The 20,866-nt window shown below is 44.3% G+C and overlaps 1 protein-coding gene across 2 annotated transcripts in view; it reads left to right on the top strand.

Moving 5' to 3' along the window:
* The window catches only part of ZFYVE26 (zinc finger FYVE-type containing 26), a 44,628-nt gene that overhangs the window by 7,395 nt on the left and 16,367 nt on the right, over positions 1 to 20,866 (top strand). For both annotated transcript variants that reach the window (XM_035113825.2, XM_035113815.2), the window contains exons 7-30: positions 215 to 379; positions 525 to 613; positions 928 to 1,091; positions 1,882 to 2,094; positions 4,428 to 5,087; positions 6,099 to 6,191; positions 6,788 to 6,859; positions 7,579 to 7,727; positions 8,878 to 9,076; positions 10,046 to 10,309; positions 10,483 to 10,593; positions 12,334 to 12,498; positions 14,078 to 14,305; positions 14,635 to 14,740; positions 14,883 to 15,628; positions 16,604 to 16,800; positions 17,026 to 17,130; positions 17,474 to 17,596; positions 18,133 to 18,309; positions 18,477 to 18,723; positions 19,317 to 19,415; positions 19,694 to 19,851; positions 20,035 to 20,204; positions 20,469 to 20,500. In XM_035113825.2, the coding sequence (XP_034969716.2) occupies positions 215 to 379; positions 525 to 613; positions 928 to 1,091; positions 1,882 to 2,094; positions 4,428 to 5,087; positions 6,099 to 6,191; positions 6,788 to 6,859; positions 7,579 to 7,727; positions 8,878 to 9,076; positions 10,046 to 10,309; positions 10,483 to 10,593; positions 12,334 to 12,498; positions 14,078 to 14,305; positions 14,635 to 14,740; positions 14,883 to 15,628; positions 16,604 to 16,800; positions 17,026 to 17,130; positions 17,474 to 17,596; positions 18,133 to 18,309; positions 18,477 to 18,723; positions 19,317 to 19,415; positions 19,694 to 19,851; positions 20,035 to 20,204; positions 20,469 to 20,500 (4,732 nt within the window). The remainder of the gene's footprint in view (positions 1 to 214; positions 380 to 524; positions 614 to 927; positions 1,092 to 1,881; positions 2,095 to 4,427; positions 5,088 to 6,098; positions 6,192 to 6,787; positions 6,860 to 7,578; positions 7,728 to 8,877; positions 9,077 to 10,045; positions 10,310 to 10,482; positions 10,594 to 12,333; positions 12,499 to 14,077; positions 14,306 to 14,634; positions 14,741 to 14,882; positions 15,629 to 16,603; positions 16,801 to 17,025; positions 17,131 to 17,473; positions 17,597 to 18,132; positions 18,310 to 18,476; positions 18,724 to 19,316; positions 19,416 to 19,693; positions 19,852 to 20,034; positions 20,205 to 20,468; positions 20,501 to 20,866) is intronic.

Genomic DNA, 20,866 nt, shown 5'->3' with positions numbered 1-20,866 from the left:
ACATAAAATGCTGAAGGGAGTTATTTGGAACTAAGAGAGAAGGGTAGTGATAGCACTTTTTATCCATACATTTTCCAGGGGCTGCTTCCCTACAGGCCATAGGAACAGAACATGAAAATTCTCTTAGAACTGTTTTTAACATTTGCAATTTTAACTCTCCTTCCCACTCAGGCCTTCTACAGTCTTAAAACAAACAAGTGGTTCTTTTCTCTAGGGTACAGCATTAACTTTATTGAAAAGGGAAGACTTCTCCAGCCTCAATGGTTTACTACGGCAAGAATTCAGCCACCTCAGTCGCCTCCTGATATTGTTAGGGTGGACTCAGTGTCACAGTTTAGAATCGGCAAAAATGCTGCTGTGGACTCTTCACAAATCTCAGGTATGTCAGGCCTCATTAAGCCTGTGAGGGAAGGCACAATGTTTTCCCTTGCTTTGATTCCAGTCAGTTTCTTAAGAAGAGGAATTGGAGGGCTTTTCTTTTTTCTTTTGCTTTGAATGGATGCAAACCTATTTCTTTTTAACAGGATCTCCACAATGACTCAGTATTAAAAGACTTCTGTGATGGACTATGTGCCCAAGTGGAAGTTCTTGAATGGTGTATTCAGCAGAATAGGTAACAGCATGGTGGTGGTGGGGAAACCTGTTGAGAATTGTGCACAATGGCTGGAGAAAACATAAAATTCATTTGATTTACAAATGTTCTGCAAGGATGGATGTGCACATCGTGGGTGATGTCCATGAGGCCTGGGGAATGTGTGCAATGGCCAGTTGCTACACACATTAAGCACTCAACTTACATTCCCCATAACAGGTATCTAAAAGACTTCATGCAGACAAATCAGAGTGTTGTGAATCCTTCTCTTGAAAAAATGTGAGGTTACAAGCTAATCTTGCTGCCACTGAAACAAGGCTTCTTTTCTCATGCAGTAATATTATCCCAGAGAAGGTTCTTCTGCAGCACCTGCACAGTTTGGAATCCCACTCATCCCTTTACTTTCTGCACCATCTTACTAATCTTGTGGCCCTGAACGAAGAAGCTGTCACTGAACTTCTTCAGGCAATTCCAGCCAGGGACACAGAAGAAACTCAAGGTAGATTGGTGTGTGTGTGTGTGTGTGTGTGTGTGAGGCGGCTGTAGATATGGCCAAGTGTCCATCTAACCTGTTTGTTGGATACACTATTGTTTGTCATGGCAAGAAGGGCTTTGCTAGAATTTTCTTTTGCGTTTCTAAGAAATCTTGGCTTAGTGTTGCCTACGAACCAGAAACTGTGGTTTGAAAGAAAAGTATGGTCAATTAAAGAAGCCAGCTTCATAGCATTTAGTTTGATGTTGGCTTGTTTAAAGTCTCTGGTTCCTACAGAATGCTAAGCCACGATTCTTTGAAACTGAAAGCAAATCATGAACTGGTGTGCAGGGTTTTTTGGGTGATATTAATAGCCAATGTATATGGGGATGAGGCAGATGGGGACTGTGGCGTGTGAACTGCAAGCCTTTGCCCCTGCTGTGGTCCTCATTGGAACCGTGTGTGTGTGTTTATTGTTTCAGGGGGGAGGGTCTCCCACTGGTACAATTCAAAGCTCTCTTCTCATTGTGAAATGAAGGTATAGGCAGGGACAATTCCTGTTGGGGCTGCAATGAGGGTAAAAGGTTAAAGCCCACATCCACTCACAATACAGCCACAATCTGTTTCTTTATTTTTCCTTCTCTCCCTCAGACACACACACAACCCCGTGTGCTACACCAGTTGTTGGTCTGCAGTTTCTCTAACCTTGTTTGGGATTGGGTGGGAGCACCGATTCCAGGCTTTGGAAATGTTAATAACTTCCCTATAGCTGAACAAACTCACCTTTCCATTTCCCACTTTCTCTTTCTTTTTTTAGATTCAACGGCGATGGCAGCTTCCAGTCATTTGAGCCTGCGTCGCAATCTCATTCTTTTCCAGGCATTTTGTGCCATGAAATATGCCATATACGCCCTCTGTGTCAATGCACACAAAGATTCACATTGCAAAGACTGCAGGAACTTTTTTGTCAACGGCCCCCCTGAGGAGATGCCTGGCGAGGGCAAATCTGCAGATCAGACCCTTTGCCCAGGTCTGGTAGCTTCCACATACCTTGTAACAAAAGTCATTGTTGATTTTTATTCGATGTTCATCTACTTCTTTCTGCAGAACAAGACACACCTGAATAGGGTTTTCTATTTTTCAGAACTGTAATGCTGGTGCAGCAAGAGAGATTGCAATCTTCTGTGCCATCATTTCACCATGTTCCATGATCGGATGGGATGGTGTGCTTTCGTTCCTTTGCCCCATCAATTTCTTTGGCAGTGATATCTCCACTGGCCCAAACTTTGTAGGGGAAAGGTGGGGTTTATGGAAGGAGAGGATCGTCAAGTAATAATTTATGGATAAAGGTGTAGAAAGGAGTCCACAGGATCAGTAAGTGATTTCTAGAGGTGTAGGGCAGTGATGGCCAAACTTGGCCCTCCAGCTGTTTTGGGACTACAATTCCCATCATCCCTGACCACTGGCCCTGTTAGGGATGGTGGGAGTTGTAGTCCCAAAACATCTGGAGGGCCAAGTTTGGCCATTACTGCTGTTGGGTGCTCCAAAGTAGCAAGGCATTACTCCAGAGGTTTAGCTCTTTGGGTACCACACTCTGGCCCACTAAGCTGTAAGGATTTATGGAGGGGCTGGTGCCTTCTCTTTCTTCCACCCTCCCCTAAAGCCATTCATTGCTTCTGCAAGGAGATTTTATGCGTGCACAAACTGGAATAGGTGGACCATAATGTATAGGGAAGTATTACAGCGTATTTCCCTTTTTTTAAGCCCTTTACAGTTAAATAAAAATCCTTTTCAAGCTGAGTGAAATTGGCAGTTGCAATCATATGTAGGAGGTTTGGGTATACCAATGGGCTGATTTGTGGAGGCCTTCTGCTGAGAATTCACCCTTACTGTAGGAGCAATTGCGTCATTTTTTATTTTTACGAGTGTGTAAAATAGCACAACAGCTGTTGCACAAGGTCAAAATGTTAACTCTTTTCCTGATAAGCTGTGAATTGAATTATTTAATATGGGCTCACTGTTGAGGATAGCATTTGGATTATATTTATAGACTGCGCTAGATATGAATCCGTAGACTCCTTCTCTTTGACTCCCTTGTCCTAGTGCTGCTAGTCTAATTCTGCACCTTGTTTCTGTTATCTGGATGAGATGGGCTAATGTGTCAGGGCAAGAGCTGTAGCTTAGTGGTAAAGCACATGACTTGCATGCAGAAGGTACCGGGTTCAATCCCCGGAGTCTCTAGGGCTGGGAAGGACCCTCTCCCCGAAAACCCTGGAGAGCTGCTGCCAGTCACTGACTTAGACGGACTGACACTCTGACTTGGTCTAAGGCACAGCCTGCATTCTGTTTTTGGAAATGGCCAGTGCTACGTAAGTGATGTTGAAAATGGCCTCGGCCCAGTATACCTGAAGGAGCGTCTCCACCCCCATTGTTCTGCCTGGACACTGAGGTCCAGCACTGAGGGCCTTCTGGCGGTTCCCTCGTTGCAAGAAGCCAAGTTGCAGGGAACCAGGCAGAGGGCCTTCTCGGTAGTGGCACCTGGCCTGTGGAACTCCCTCCCATTGGATGTCGAAGAGAAAAACAGCTACCAGATTTTTAGAAGACATCTGAAGGCAGCCCTGTTTAGGGAGGCTTTTAATCTTTAATCAATTATTTTATTTTTCTGTTGGAAGCCGCCCAGAGTGACTGGGGAAACCCAGCGAGATGGGCAGGGTATAAATAATAAATTCTTCTTCTTATTATTCTTATTATTGAATGTCCAACTAAATGCTACCCATCCCTTCTTTATTTTGTGGCTGTATCAAAACCCTCAGTAGAGTTTTTAAGCTGGGGGCATTTAAGACAGGCGGCTGGGATATGAATGTTGCCTAATTTTCAGGCGCATTTCTGCATATTTAGCATGCAAACATTAAAGTTAGAACCTTTCCCCCCTCTTGAGTTTTGTTTTTGTAAACAATATACAACTTTATCATGCATACTCTTTTTATATGGAGTTAGAAATAAATGATATTTAGACTGGATATTGACATGCCTACATAGGTTTGTTATTTAAAGAGGTTTTTATATATTCTGCACCATCTGTGTGTCTATGTTGCTTTGCAAAGAACAGATATGATATGTCCCTACCCCAAAGAACTTACAAGGGGAAGTTCCTAGGGAAGTCATAAAATGTGATGGGGGAGAAGGTAGAAAGTGTAGAAGAAAGTGCTGGAGGAGGAAGAAGTGGAAGAAGACAGGGCTAGAGAGTTCAGGGTGCATGACGCCCATAGGGTAGTTACCTTTATCTTGAGCGTCCAGTCCTTGAATGAAGAGAGCAGGGGAAATAGTAAATCTGTTTCTAATGTTTTGTTTCCCCAAATGCAGATTATGCAGGTCTCTTTGCTCAGTATCTTGCCAAGTGCCAGCAGTTTTTAAGGACTGTCCCTGTTCCTCTACGCCTGGAACTCCTGGAGAACATCTTCTCCTTGCTCTTTGTCTCCTACAGCGACCTCTGCGGTGATGATCCCCACGAGGAGGGCAACACAGAAGAGTCTGTCCTTGAGAAAAAGAACTGTGCCGCCAGGAGGCTTGAGCGTTGTGCTAGCCAAGGCTCTTCTACCTCGGCGAGTCCACAGCACTCGGCAGAGCCCGGAAGGAGACTTGAGACATGCACTGCCTATGGTACACCTCACGAGTATCTCAGCATCCCAAAGCTGCATGATTTGCAGTCAGATCACAAGACATGTGAGTCCTTCAGCTGGAGCCATCTGGATTTGAAGCATTTCATCCGTGGCACCTCTGGGTTTTTAGCAGATGATGTAGCAATGGAGATCATTCTCAACATGCTCCAGGACCATCTGAAAGAAATGGAGGGCTCTTCCCCCTGGGACTCGAAGCATGTGGCTCAGGAAGAGCTTGCACTGCTGGACTGCTTGAATGTGTCTGCTAACAGAGATGGCTTTAGTTGTCGTGTGCAGCTGCTCTCCAAGTACCTCTCTGAAGCTCAGTGGCGGCACAAAATAGTGCTCAGCAACAGAAATGCAGGTAAGAGGTTCCAAGTGGCTTACTACTTCAGTGGCGCTTTGAAACGGGCAAGCAAGCAGCAAGAGCAGGCACCCCCAAACTTCGGCCCTCCAGATGTTTTGGCCTACAATTCCCATCATCCCTGACAACTGGTCCTCTTAGCTAGGGATCATGGGAGTTGTAGGCCAAAACATCTGGAGGGCCGCAGTTTGGGGATGCCTGAGCAAGAGACTTCATACCCTCAAGGAGCCAGGGAAGAAATAGAGGCACATATTCATGGCTCAATGTTGCGGCTAGAACTTAACTGATCCTTATTAGGATGTGCCTTGAGAGGGGTGGGTGGGGCCAGTTTGACAGGTGGGCAGGGCCAGCATCTCACAGGCAGCAAGATGCCTATAATGAAACCCCCTGCCTTTGTTATAGCAGCTGTTTCAGATGGCAGCACTTGCAATGCCTCTTTTGGCAAAGCCCTTACCTGCCCCACACCTGACTTAATGTATGACTCTGGGGCTAGGACAGGTAGAAGTGGTTTGCCCAAAATGGTTTCACCGGCCAAAGTCAAACGTAACCATCATTATTTTTGATGCTTGTCCCTAATTCTGGGCAGCTTACTGTGAGACTGCCTTAGAAGGTGCTTCTCTGTTGCCAGTAAGCCCATTCCATGTTTCCCAGTGCCCTTTTTAGCTTATCTACCACAAATCCTCACCATTCAGGTCCCTTCATAAATTCTCCAAGCTCTGCAAAATGTAGCTCTTACTGCCCATCCAGAAGTAAAATGTGTCAGTTTACATGGGGTTGTCAATCTGGTCCCTGCCGCCCACTAGTGGGCATTTCAGGATTCTAGCTGGGCGGTAGGGGGTTCTACGGCACAAGCTGAATCCTCCTTCCATTGAGCGCTGGTGGGGGGTAAGGAAATTTCACCATCAAGAAAGATGCATTAGTGGGCGGTAGGTATAAAAAGGTTGACTACCGCTGGTTTACACAATAGCTTCAATGTTGCGGCTAGAACTTAACTGACTGTTGCTCTTCTAGGAGGTCAACGTGTTCCCAGTAAAACATGTGGAAACTTAACCAGGGGGTCCAACTCAAAGAGAAGGCACAGCCCGTCTCAAAGGCCAAAGCCAGGTGAGGTGAAGAAAATGTGATAGAACCTTGTGTGCAGCTCTGCTCCCCTCTTTCAGAACTTTATGTCTGTGATTGTGGGGATTTGTGGGGCTGTGACCCATCATGGTCTACTAGAGCCCTGAATCAGATATCATTATTATTATTCAAAACAAAACAAAACTGATGATATACCGATAAAAGAAAAATCCATTATTTATTGGAATGTTTATGTGAACTTTATGGAAATTTAATTTACACACACACACACACACACACACACACACACACACACACACAGAAAGAGAGAGAGAGAGAGAGAGAGAGAGAGAGAGAGAATAACTCTCAGTGCTCACTTTAGACTTGAGGCCAAAGAAAAACAAGTATCCCTATGTTGTAAGTGCTAGTCAGTGTCCTCTATGTGAGAGAGGAAGCCCCTCTGAGGCTCCCTCCGCAAGGCTTTATAAGCTATTCTTTTAACAATGGCTAATGGCCAAACAATCATATCAATGTTACTGGCTTCTCTCTTTCCATCATTCCCATGGAACCTGGAATAAAATGTTCTCAGTTGCTTTGTGTGGCCAAAGTGTATTTTGCAAACTGCTTGTTTTCTTCTTCAGGTCAGAAGAAGGGAACCTCAGGCCCATCACTGCCAAGCACAAGCAGTGAATTAAGTCTCACCAGCACATCAGGTACAGGGCATCTTCCTTGGTCTCACTGCCATGCCTCATTTGCCATGAAATGCCCTCTCTATGGTGGCTTGGCTACTGTCTGCTCATATGTCTTTCAAGAGTCAGGAGAAGATGGTGGCAACACGAGAATGGGCCTTTTCTGCAGTGGCTCCCCATTTGTGGAATGCTCTCCTCAGAGAGGCTCACCTGGCACCTTCACTACATATCTTTAGGCTCCAGGCAAAAACTGTTTCTCTATAACCTTTGGCTGACTAAACAATCTATGGCCTTTTAAATGTGTTTGTAGGAGGGGATTAATATTCTTTGTTGTTATATGCATTTTGTGTTTTCACCTTTGTGTTGTAAACCACCCTATAACCTTTGAAAGAAGCACAGTATATTAATAATAATAGAATATATTCTTTATTTTCTCTTCTGAAATTGTGCTGAAGTGTTTATATTTTATTCTGTTGCAGAGATAGAATTTTTAAGGGTTTTATTATTAATTTCTTTATCAACTGTTGGCCACCCTGGCTAAAAATGCTGAAGGGCAGCACATACATTAACATATTTAACTTAATTAACTAATAAAAAACCTTTTGAATGTTCTGCAATTACCTAAAAATAACAGGAGTTGGCACCGACTGCTTACTCTGTGTACATCTTCTCCTGTTCAGGTTCAATAGTGATTACCTGATAACTGTTACATCTCCCTCCCTCTACATTCCCTCGATTTTTAGATGGAAGTGAGAGTTCACTAACTGACTGGAGTGATGTAGAATACAGGATAAAGCCTCAACAGAACTCCCTCATCCCAATGATGCTTTCCCCGCCAGAATCTCTTCTTGTTGCCTGTATCTTGAGGGGTAACTACGTAGAAGCTCATCAGGTAACTCAATAGCTGTCATAGAGGGCACGTTGCGGCTACTCTAGAGTAACAACTCTCCAAACCGTTGGCTTTTCATGCTTTTATTGTGTGCAAACTATTTACAGTGCTAGAGCTGTACAGGATACATGTTCTCAGTCTGGGTCAGAACCCTGGAATGGCGTTTCCCGCGTTTTCTTCCAACATAGGAGTCTGGGCACTCCAAATCTCTTTCCCCTCTTCCTCCTGCGTAATTCCGGAACCGGAGGGAGAAACCGTCTCCTTTCCATGTTTTCCTTCTCCCCCCTTCCCCCCCCCCGCTCTTTCTTCCTGTCTCCCGTGTAACAGAGGCTCTGCCATCCTGCCAGAGCCTTTTCCCCTACTTCCTGCTTCCCCACTGGACTCATCCCCCTCCCCGCTAGCTCCGCTGCTATTGGACGAACTGGTCCTCAAGATGGGAGGGGGCTCTCTGTATTGTTTCCCCCTCACAATAGCCACTGCATGGTGTTTGTTTTGGAAGCAGCTGGTTTCTCCTGGAAGTTATCATGCATCCATTATATGTCCAGAGCAGCCATGGGATTAATCTCTCATGGTTTCTAGCTATTCTGTGCACATTCTGCATACTGACCCTGCAGCTACAGTCTTGATGTGGCAAATGGCCCTCTCCCAGCTGTCTACTTCCTCCCTAGCCAGATCTGGTAGGGATTTTTTTTTATGTTCAGGAAATGGATTGGTTTAAGTCTAGACTTCTTCCAGAAAAGAGATTAGGGGTTTACTAATCCTTCTATATCTAAGATAGGATTGCAAGTTAATAATTTCTTCATTTTTTTTTAAAAAAGATTTTGTTTACATAATAAATGAAATTCAGTTTGGGACGGGAGAAGCAGGAGACACACAAATATTGGAAATGTGTTGGTCACCCACAGCCTGTCAGGGGTAGAAAACCTGGTAGCAGTAGCTTTATTTGCCTCACTGATCTTTCTAGAAAAAAATCTCTGGATCTATGCTGTGTTTCGATAGGAACTTCAGAAAAAGGAAAGAAGAGCTTGCCAGTAGAGGAGAATTCATCATTCCCCCTCCCCCCCAAAAAAGAGAATATCTGGAACATTGATTAAAAAATACTTCTCCTGCCTAATATGTACGTACATGGTTTCTCTCAATTCCACAATGGCAGGTGGCGATTATGTTTAGTTTGGAGGCGTCGTCTTCCTATGGTGAGCTGATATTCTTGGAGCGTTACCAAGAAGTGATCAAGGAGCTGGCAAAAGTGGAACACAAGATTGAGCACCAGTCATCTGAGGGGTCTGGAAACCTCAAACAGTCTGGAAGTGGCCGTTCAACATTGCAGGCCATTGGAAGTGCTGCAGCAGCAGGTGCAGACTTGGCTGTTGGCTTTAAAAGTTGGAAACTGGGTGGGGGAGACAGACAGACACACACACACACACACACACACACACACACATGGCACAGGTATGACTTTCAAGGGAATTAAACGGCAGCTTACTATATAATCTGCTTTGTGTCCCACCAAACAAAATATAGGCTATATACAGCATAGGCATAAATAAACCCCAACCCCTATCGACCTTTTTCTGCCTGCTGGGACTGCAAACACAGAGTGGGCGCAAGCAAGCCCCTGATGGGCTGCAGTCCAAAGCTGGCAGTCTGGATTTGGCTTGGTGGGATGAAAGCTGTGCAGGCCCTCCTGGATATTCAGTGTCTCTTCCCTCCCCCCCTCCCCTGAAGGGTATCTAAACAAGAAGATTGCCACAGATGCTCTCTGAAACTAATGCTGCAAGGAGTAGCTCAGCAAGAAATTACTTTCCTTAGGTTTGCGTCAGGCACCCTTAGTTGCAGCTCATTTTGTCAATTGTCTTCTGTCCCTCACTTTTTCCTGATCACAGTAAAATAGAGTGCCATAAAAGCATCACACAGCAGTTCGGAAATGAAAAGTTTCGCAGTATAAATAAAAAAATTGTTCCGTTTTGTTAATTGTAGTAATAGAGAGAGTGTGTGGACACACACACACACACACACACACACACACACACACACACACACACACACAGGAAGTGGCGGCATGCTTACATAAGAACGATGAGGGACAAATGAAAACATGCAATAGGGAATCCATGTTGGTATTGGATACAGTGAGGGAATAAGCAGCCTCAGTTCTCTGCTCTGTCATCTAAGCATGAAAGGGAGCTGTCCACTCCCAGTTTGGGACAAAAATGAGAGTGGAACCTAGGGAGGGGTCTGATATCTTCAGGACTGAAAACCCATGTTGCCTGTTAACTGTGGCCGCAAATCATTAATGAAGCTTTCTGTCTTGGTTTCCCAAGGTATGGTGTTCTACTCTATTTCGGATGTCACCAACAAGCTCCTTGCCCCTTCAGAAGGCCTTGTCCCTATGCTCCAAGAGAGCTTCTGGGCCAACAGTCTCCAGCTGGAGCATACAGACCCTCTGAGAAATGTTGTGGAGGGTCTCTGCCCCTCCGCTATGGCTCTCTTTGACTTGGCGTCTACTCAGTGCCACTTATGGAAAACATGCAAGCAGCTCTTGGAGACGGCAGATAGGAAGTTGCATAATAGCCTTGAAACTAAAGGTAAGTTTCTCTCCTCTGTTTAGGTGCGTTCACCTTGAAAAAACAAAATGTTTAGCACTAAAAGTAACTACAACAGCTATGGCCACCATAGACCTTGCATGTAATCCTGTCAGCATAATTAGTTGTTTTCTCTCTCTCTCTCCTGTGTTTTCTTTCTTTGCCTTCTGCACCAGGCCGAAGACTTGATTCTGTTCTCCAGGGCTTTCTTGGCATGAGGGGTTTTCCAGCAGTTCTTCAACAAATAAGTAAAATTATCAACACATCACAAGGGCAACCTAAATCAGGTAAATTTGTTTCTCCACATCATTCAGTCACTTACACCTCGAGGACCGATTCTTGAGAGTCACCCCTGGGCTATGGATCTCCCTCCTGAGGTCAGCTCATCTGACTTCCTCTCTGTTGGACTGAAGGGTGAAGACTTTGGGTTGCATCCTGTGGTGTTGCTCAGCTGACAGTAAGGCTTCCATCAGTGAAAAAGGGATAGAAAAGGGAGAGAAGCATTTTTTGTGAAACCCTCTCCTCTTTCCTGCTGCTGGTTTTAAACATTTTTTAAAAATAGGTATTTTATGCGGCTTTTATATTTTTGCTTGCTTGCGTGATTTCTTCTTACGATTGTATGTGCTTGTTGTTCGCCACCGCAAACTATTAGGAAAGGTGGATATAAATGTATTTAATTAACCTGGGCAAGAAGATAGGGATGGATGCAGACCTACATTCTGTTAAGCTGGCTATGAGGATTTTGCCTGGGCTTGTGTCTGCATTAAAGTATTGCTTTAGGTATATTATCACAGACTCTTAGCCACGCTAGATACGCCTTGTATTGTCGCTGCGGGTTCACTTAGGAATCCTATGTTGCAGTGATTTCTGAGGGTAGCATACGATATCTGCTGATTTCAACAGAATCCCAAGAAAGGCTTGCTTGCTTTCCTCTAAATGACAAGCTCTCAGCTATGGTTTTTATTCAAGGCTGTACAGGAGAGAGTGGACACAAAATGTCTTTTTGTTGTTGTTTATTGCTTGAAGTTGCTTCAAGTGTCAATATTCCATACACCTCGTATAGGATAAAATAGGAATCAGCAGCTAGAAGCCCAAGGCCAAATCATTTGGGTCTCTGGCTGTTAGTTGAGGGATGTGAACATGATGCCTTTGTTAAAGGACTTGTTGACTGTACACTCAAATATTGGTGCACATCAAGTGTAGGGAACCTTTGACTCTCCAGATGTTGCTGAACTACTGCTCCCATCATCTCTGACTGTTGGCCATGCTCGCTGGGGCTGATGGGAGTTGTAGTTCAGCAATGTCTAGAGCAGGCATAGGCAACCTTGGCTCTCCAGATGTTTTGGAACTACAACTCCCATAATCCTTGACCACTGGCCCTGTTAGCTAGGGATCGTGGGAGTTGTAGTTCCAAAACATCTGGAGAGCCAAGGTTGCCTATGCCTGGTCTAGAGAGCCCCAGGTTCCCCACAGCTGGTGTTCATGGAAGATGTGTTCCAGATAGCAAAACTGAATATGTGAATCAGCCCTTGGAAACCAGAGAGAATCTAAGTTGGGTGTTTTAGTGATCTTGAGCTGATACTTTGGAGAGCTGCTGCCAGTCATTTGATGGTACTGGGCTGGATGGAGCAATGGTCTTACTCAATGCAAGACATCTGTCTGCATGATGCATTGACTCAGCTCAACACTGAGCCTCAACAGCAGAAAACCTACACAAGCGACGCTGACAAAAAAACAACAACCCACATATATTAAACAAAATAGAAACATCGTCACCCCACCCTTCCCCCATCTACCTCTTTTCCCCTTTTCTTCCCAATGTCTCAACAAATGAAACTGATTTGCAGAAATGTTACGAGACACATTGCACATATTTCTGTAAATCAAGAAAATATTTAATAAAAAAATTAAAACAACAACAACAGTGAATCTCAATTATCCCACTTAGGCCCCTTCATGTGTCCTTCACATATCTATTCTATATTTGAATAGATATTAATTGACTCTTGTCTCTTGTTTCCCAACAGAAATCTCAGATGAGAAAATAAGCAGTCACTTCCACTGCAGCATTGCTGACCTCATGCAGACTTGTTACCCTGTCCTGACCGAGAACTGTATTACCAGCCAGATTGTTTTATCACAAGACTTTGACCAAATCCTTCAAAGACTGGCACATGTAGAAGAGTCTTCAGGTAAGTGTGTGCATGAGTCTGTGTGTATCTTAATGGCTATCTTAAAGTCAATCACTCACACTTTTTTTCTTGATTTGAACTTTGTGTTTCTCCATATTTAAATTTTAAATTTAGCCCCCAATTTTAGATTACTTGGAAAATTCTGAAATCATTCTTATTCAACATGGGTATATATTTCTAGGAAAATGTTAAATATTGGTGTTTTTTTAAATAATTTACCCTGATCAAACCATAAATATCTACCTCATAATCTGGTACAAAATAATGAATAAAAGTGCTTCTTAATTATTCCCATTAACATTCTTAGATGTAAAATTTCCCCAAGACTTTACCTGCTGGTGGAATGTTTGTACCAAGACAGGCTATTTATTTCCAACCAGATTGAGGTTGACAAGACAGAAGTCTTGTTTGGGGGGACAGGAGGCAGGCAGGTGTGGGGGACTCCCTGGTCCTGAATGGGGTAACTGTGCCCCTGAAGGACCAGGTGCGCAGCCTGGGAGTCATTTTGGACTCACAGCTGTCCATGGAGGCTCAGGTTAATTCTATATCCAGGGCAGCTTTTTATCAGCTCCATCTAGTGCGCAGGCTGAGACCCTACCTGCCTGCGGACTGTCTCGCCAGAGTGGTGCATGCTCTAGTTATCTCTCGCTTGGACTACTGCAATGTGCTCTATGTGGGGCTACCTTTGAAGGTGACCCAGAAACTACAATTAATCCAGAATGCGGCAGCTAGACTGGTGACTGGGAGCAGCCACCGAGACCACATAACTTGAAAGACCTGCATTGGCTCCCAGTATGTTTCCGAGCACAATTCAAAGTGTTGATGCTGACCTTTAAAGCCCTAAACGGCCTCGGTCCAGTATACCTGAAGGAGCGTCTCCACCTCCATTGCTCTGCTCGAGCACTGAGATCCAGTGCCGAGGGCCTTCTGGCGGTTCCCTCGCTGCAAGAAGCCAAGTTACAGGAAACCAGACAGAGGGCCTTCTCGGTAGTGGCACCCGCCCTGTGGAACGCCCTCCCACCAGATGTCAAAAAGAAAAATAACTACCAGACTTTTAGAGGACATCTGAAGGCAGCCCTGTTTAGGGAGGCTTTTAATGTTTAATCGATTATTATATTTTATTTTTCTGTTGGAAGCCGCCCAGAGTGGCTGGGTAAACCCAGCCAGATGGGCGGGGTATAAATAATAAATTATTATTATTATTATTATTATTATTATTATTATTATTATTATTAATATTTCTTATTTGTGCATTGCATTTCTATCCCATATTTTTTTCTCCAAGGAGCTCAGGCTGGCATTCACAGTTCAGCCCTTCTCATTTAATCATCAGAAAACCCTGTGATGTAGGTTAGGCTGAGAGGCAGTGACTGGCCCAAGGCCACCCAGTGAGCTTCATGGCTGAGTGGGGATTTAAACCCTAGTCTCCCAGGTCCTAGTTCAACACCCTTATGCCACACTGGCTCTCACTTGAATGGAAAGGGTTATGTGGGATACGGAGACGTAAAGAGTGATTCTGTGTACTGTGAGAGAAAGCATTTCACCTCTAATCTTTTTCTTTCTTTTTTGGCTTTAATAGATTCCAGAGGGAACCTGCTGGCCGCATTAGCAGAACAGGCTTCTTTGAAACCTGCGGAATTGGAGGCACACCCCATTTCTAATCAGTTCAAACTCTTGCTGAGAACCTTGGAGCAACATGCTCAGACCCTTGAAGAGAGCCCTGTGCAAACGCTCTACGTGCAAAGCTTCTTTGACTATATTAACAGGCTGGCTGCCGTTCTCCTCCGAAGCCTCACTCCAGAGCTAGGTGAGAGATCTCTCACCATTGAAACAAGCTAATCCAAGTTTTAATTCAAGAAATATCAATGTGGGTGGGGGAACTAGCTTCTTAATGAGCAACCTCAAGTTGTATCTATATTTGTGGGTAACCTTACCTGTGCCTGTGTCACTGATTCTCTGCCTATGACAGCCTTTTTCTAAAGTGACCTATTTTGCACCTGTGCAGCAGAAACGGGAGCACTAAGAAGCTTGTTTCAAAAACATGCCGCATTGCTGCATGCCGAGAGCAGATTTGAGGAGCATAGCATGGAATCAAGTTGATGTGACACGTTTACAATATCCTTTCTCTAATTCTAGATCAATCCACAGAGTTAAGAGTGGCAAACCCTTTCCTATTACTTCAGCAGAGTCCTCCCCATTTGCTGTCCCAACTTTTGTTTGAGAGACAGGTTGCTCCTGACAGGTACTGACTTCCTTCAAACATGGGTGCTGTGTATTGTGTATGATCAATAGCAAACCTGGGCTTACGTTGCATGCAACTCTCTTTAAAGCAGCGCATAGGGTACTGCTTAATTTATCATACTTTCTGTTCCTCAATCGTGCAGGCTGTCTTCTCTGCTGGCCAAAGAAGAATTGAACCTAAATGTGCAAGAAGTGATCATCAGCTGCTGCTGTAAGGCATTGCCTCTGTGCTGTACCAGGCAAAGCAGCCAGACCAGGATCCTTTTGACCAACATCAGTAGCCTGGCACACCTGCATGCCTATCACTGTCTGCCTGACGTGGAGGTGCCAGTCCACAATCCCGCCATGGACTCTGAGGACCTTTCTGCGCATCCCTCTCCCACTCTGCCTGACCAGAACCAGAACCAGCACATGCTCACATCTTCCACCCTCACCTTCTTGAAATCTCAGTCAAAACTGACAGCTGCCGTGGCTTGTCTTAGTGTGTCGAAGGCCCAGAAGACCCCTAAGCAGGGCCTGTTGTGGATGGACTTTCGAGGCAAACGGGAAGTACCCTTGTCTATAGAGCACGTTGCCAAGGAATGTGAAGCGCTGTTAAAGGAGTTTCCAATTCTGGAGAGCTTTCTTCTTGCCATGTGTGAGCCTCTTCAGGACCCTCAAGATGAGGGGAAAGGCTTGGCTAGTGCACTTTGTGGCAAGCCTTACGTGCCGTTGCTCTTCCTGGGGTTGCATTCTGTTACGGCTGCTGAGGTGTTGATGGAGAACTTTGAACAAGCTCTCAGCACAGGGGACTGGCCCAGAGCCCTCCAGATCTTGAATCTCTGCAGCCAGGACACGGAAGAGCTAATCACAGTGCAGGATGCCATACTCAGCTGTGCTGCTGCTGATGGTAAAGAAGGGATTGTTTTTCTTGTAGAAATGGCACTTTGGGCTGCAGACCAGGAACTGACAATTCAGTTGTCTAGTTTTGGAAGGAAATGGAAAATGTGTTGAGGCACTTTGGATACAGTGACAAACCATGGTTTTGCCACTCAGTCTGAGACTTGAGCCCATGATGTTTCCTCTAGTTCAGGGGTTCCCAAACTGTAGCAGTCCATGGGCCAACAATGGTATACAGGCTTCATTCAGTGGTGTGCAGGCTTCTGAGTGTGGCATTAAATGCATTAAATATCCATATTATTTTTATTGTTTTCGTATAGCTTCTTTCATTTTTTAAAATATTTTATCGCATTAGGAATTCTATGGAATGCAGATTGCAATACAATAAAATGCAATAATAGAAATAAAAGTAATAAATGTAATTACAGCATAAAACACCATTCACTACAGTTGCTGTGACATACATAAAAATCATTAGGTGCTCCACCAAGACCATCAGCAGTTTTTAAGTGCTCCATGCGTGGAAAGGTTTGGAAACCATTGCTCTGGTAGCCCTGGAGCTGGAAACATCTGATAAGTGGGCCTGCTTGAGAGTAGGGTGGAGGTAGAGTAGAAATAGAAAAAGCAGCAATAGCAATGTAGAGGTAGAGTAGAGGTAGAGAGGTAGAGCCATGTAGAGGTAGAGTAGAAATAGAAAAAGCAGCAATAGCCATATAGAACCAACTGTGGTTCTATAAAGAGGGGAAAGAGGCAGGCTGTAGCTCATTGGGCAGAGCACATGCTTTGCATTCAGAAGGTCCCAGATCCAGTGACCAGCATCTCTAGATCAGGCTGGGAGAGAGGGTCTGATTCAGTATAAGGCGGCCTTTGATGTTCCTAATGTGGTTGCTGCTACCCTACTTTGCGTCACCTTAATCCTGTGCAGCTAAAGCATACAGTACTCTAAAGCTGAGCTTCAAATCTCTGGCGTATTCTTCCTTTCCAGGTAAGGATGGTTGGCAATACCTGCTCCGAGTGAGAGATGCCTTGCTGAGGAGCAGGTTGGCCCTGCGCTGTCTGGATAACTGGCCCTTGGAGGCTTGTCTAGAAATCTTGGCTTATTGTGCCTGCGACCCTGAGGTGCCCGAAGAACTCAGATCTGAGTTGCAGAGCAAAACGAGAGAGCTTCAGGTTTATCAAAAGGTAATAAATCATTTTATTTGGGGGTAGAATATTTCTCCCAAGATTTTTTGGCGTCTTTCGGCTGCTGGGTTATATAAAGGCAATGATAGCTCTTTCTGGTATTTTGGCAGCAGACCACTTGTAATTTAGAATAATTCCTGGTTCAGTTGTCTGCCTTAGTCCTTTTTAAAAAGAGAGAGAGATTGCTGAAGGGGCTGTTCAGTTGTATTTGTTTTATTTTGTCAGATTCTAAGTCTACAAGATGTCACACTGTGGCAGGACTGGCAGGACCTGAAAAGAGCCTGCACTGATGACCCCCAAACCGTTGTAGGAGTGATTTTGGAGGCAAAGGTAGGCTATTTTTTTTGTGTGTTTCCTCCCTTGGAAGCTTGATCCTGCACAATACATATTTTCCCCCAGATTCTCCCCCAAGCCCAGAGTCCCATCTAGTCCCACATCCTATTTTCTCGCAATGGCTAACTGGTGACTTCTGAGAAATCCACAGTTGGGGTTTTCTTTCCTAGCCATGCTGTAGAAAGGAACGGCACCTTTCAGATCCATTGTTTCCTTGCCTAGCAGAGGAACAACTTTCTACAAATAAATTGGTCAGTCTTGCAGAAAGCTCTTCTCATCTAAGGATTTCCAGTGTCAGAGTGATGGCAGTACAAGAAAGAGCTGTTTGTCTTTATCCTAGGATCATGAATTATGTGAAGAATGGGGGAACTTGTATCCTGTTCCAAGAGATGATTTGATCAGTCTTCACCAAGAGCATCTCCTTCATTTGTTGGAAATGGGAGACACAGAAAAGGCTTTGCAGGTAACTGCTTTGTTCCCCCCCCCCCTGATTTATCTGCCTCCAAAATCATTTTCCAATCTCAAAGATGTCAGTAATGGGACACTTTGCACATTAGGGAGGAAAATGATTTCCTGTATTCAGTGGATGTCTCCGGTGGATGGCTGTGTGTCTGTGTCTGAGCAAATGAAAAGCATGTGCCCATGTATGTGCCCATCTTCCTTCCATGTATGACACTTGTTGTAGAGTCATATGATGTATAAGCAGGAAGCCTCCTCCTTGTAGCCGTGCTCAGCAGCCTTCATCATAAAATGAGCAGCCATAATTTGCTAGGTCCCAATGTGCTTGGAATGTTTTTAGTTGTATTTTCTGCCTCATTATCTGTATTTCCTGTATTGTGATTGATATATTTGTTCGGTGCTGCCGTGAAAACCTAACCTCATAAAGTGCAGTGTAGAACTGTGTTAAACAGATAATTTTAGGTCACAGGTGTCTTCAGCTGGCAGTGTGAAATTATTTTATGATCTGAATTAACTCACCATTGTTCACTTTCTTTGTAGCTCTTGCAAAGGATAGAAGACCCAGACATTCAGCTGGTCATAAGTGAACAGTGTCTTGATAAACATCCCAGTCTGGCAGCTTCTCATTTCCTTGCAGATTATCTCACCACACACTTCTACAAACACTTAACAATTATGCGCCATAATGAAATTCAGGCCCTTTATATAGGATCAAAGGTAAGCAGATGTGAAATTTGCAACTGCATTGCTGGGTTTTGGGGTTCTTCTCTCAAGTAATGAGAGAGGTTTCAGGGTTGGGGTTTTTTATTTTTTAAAAAAAACAGGCATTATATAAATTTTATGAAATAAATAAATTTTGTTTCTCTTCTGTTTCTACATCCAAGGTCTTACTGACTCTTCCTGAGCCTTACCGTGCTAACTACTCTCACCTGTCCTGCAAGCCGCTGCTCATGTTGGAGCAGCTCTTGATGAACATGAAGGTGGATTGGGTAGCTGTGGCCGTACAGACACTGCACCAGCTCTTGGTTGGGCAAGAGATAGGCTTCACGATAGAAGACATTGATGCCTTGCTCTCCAAGTATGCTGGGAAAGCCCTTGATTTCCCTTTCTCGTTAAAAGAGAAAAGATCAGGTGACTTGCTTTTGGAAATCTCTGATCAGTGAAGATGTTACATGTGCTCTTTAACCAAACATCACAGATTCTCAGCTGGTAAGGCAGATTGGATTCAAGCCAAATCCACCTTATCACTGTGGGTTCTGTGATCCCATGGTTTTTTCTAGTGACTTGACTTAAAAGCCCCTGCGCTGCTCCATTTCTTCTCCTGTTTCCCTTCTAATTAACTAGATTTATTGCCACATAGTGCAGTACTACTAATAAGTTTTGCTGACTATGGCAGTGGAGCCTGCATTCAAAGGGCATAGTGCAGTGAACCAAGCCCCTTCCTTCTTCCGGCTCAACTTTTGTACATTTTTAAGATGGCGTAGTCAAAAGAGTTGAGGAAAAAGAACATTAGAAGGCCTAGTATCCCTATGTTTCTAAATATCCATCTTGTTCTCCTACCGCTTAGATGCAAAAATCTGAACCTTCTTGTGCATGCTGGTGGGTTAGTAAATTGCTTGTACAAAAACTGTAGTCACTTCAATCACATGTGCTGATCCAGTTTTGGATGAATCATTCTAATCTTCTTTGCTTCAGATAAAAATGGTTTTCTCTTTTGTCTTTAGATTCTGTGATTCAGATGCAGGAGAATTTGTGTCGGGGATCCGAGTCTGATACGTTGTCTAAATCAGAATCGACAGAACAGTTTCCAGTTAGTTCTCCTGGTGAGAGAAGGTCTAATGGCTGGATGTTGTGTTTTTCTCTTAAATCTGCTTTCTGCTGTAGAAGTTTTAAAAACAACAACATTCTGGATGGTATTCTGTGGATGAGCCGCGCCAAAAGCCCATGCAAGAACTTCTACTAGCACATACTTTGCATTGCCTTGTCACTGAAGGGTAGCAGTGATTGATTTGAGGCTTTTACTTACAATCGAGTGGTATATACATTTTATGAAATAAATAAATACAATATTTCATATTTTTTTGTTTCGTTTCTTGTTTAGATGCAACACATTCTTCCAGCGTGAGAGAGAGAAGCCTACAGCAAACTGTGTCCCCAGAGGAGTTTGTGCCACCAGAGAAGCCCCCACCAAAACAGCAATGGATTCCCGATGAGACTGAAGTCACATGTATGGTCTGCAAAACGGAACGTTTTACTATGGTGAGGAAACCATGGCACTGGAACACTTGAATGGGTGTGTTTGCCATTGGCTCTTGGGGCAGCCTGCTGCACTTCTGTCAGTCGTATTTGCTACTGTGCCCAAATGGCTGTGGGTCTTGAACGGGTTAAATGGTAACCACTGAAGTGCTATTGCTCCCTTAAAGGTTCCTCTTTGTGTCTCAGTTTAATAGGCGACATCACTGCAGACGTTGCGGGAGGCTGGTGTGCAGTTCTTGTTCAACCAAGAAAATGACGGTGGAAGAGTGTAGGGAAAACCCGGCTCGTGTTTGTGACCAGTGCTACAATTATTACAACAAGGAGTGCTCAGAGGACTTGCCCCCTGAGGCAGAAATGTGTGTAAACAATCTTTCCCCATTTTTTTGTATCTGGAATGCTAGCCTTTGATGTTAACTAGTGAATCATTTTAGCGTTTCTTGTGGATCTCCGCCCCCCCCCAAGAGTTTCAATGTCTCTGTTTCTAGTTCCTGCTGTTCCTGTTTCTAGTTCCAGCAGTGGGAGTTTGATTTGATGCTATGAGAACACTTGCTTTACTGAATTTAACTTTTCGACGCATGTTTGAATAGGTATGAAGCATCTTCGTTTTTCTCTTTTCATAGCTCAAAAATGGAGGATCAGGACCAAGAAGAAGGTGAGGAGACCCACATTTTGTTGGCATGTATTACAGGACTGACTTCACAGTCAACGTTGCTTGTGGGCAACATGGGCAAGCCCTGCAGCATCTTCAAAGACGTAACAAATGCGTAGTGGCATGAGCTTTCTAATGCGTTGCTGCATGGCTAACACAGCTACTTTCTTTAAGAGAACAGGGATTTGTTCTAACTCGGCCAGATCACTTGCTGGAAAACATGGCAAGATTTGGAAGCCACAATGTGTTTTCATGACTGGATAGAGGACTCCTTGAACTATCTGCCCTTGGGACTCCCCAACCCCTCACCCATGCCCTATCTTTTAGGGATGTGGTTCAGGGGTGAGAAACCTTTTTGGGAACTGAAGG

The sequence above is a fragment of the Zootoca vivipara genome, chromosome 1 (assembly GCF_963506605.1).
Source record: "Zootoca vivipara chromosome 1, rZooViv1.1, whole genome shotgun sequence".
In the NCBI taxonomy this organism is placed as follows: Eukaryota; Metazoa; Chordata; class Lepidosauria; order Squamata; family Lacertidae; genus Zootoca; species Zootoca vivipara.
This window is presented reverse-complemented; position numbering and strand designations above follow the sequence as displayed.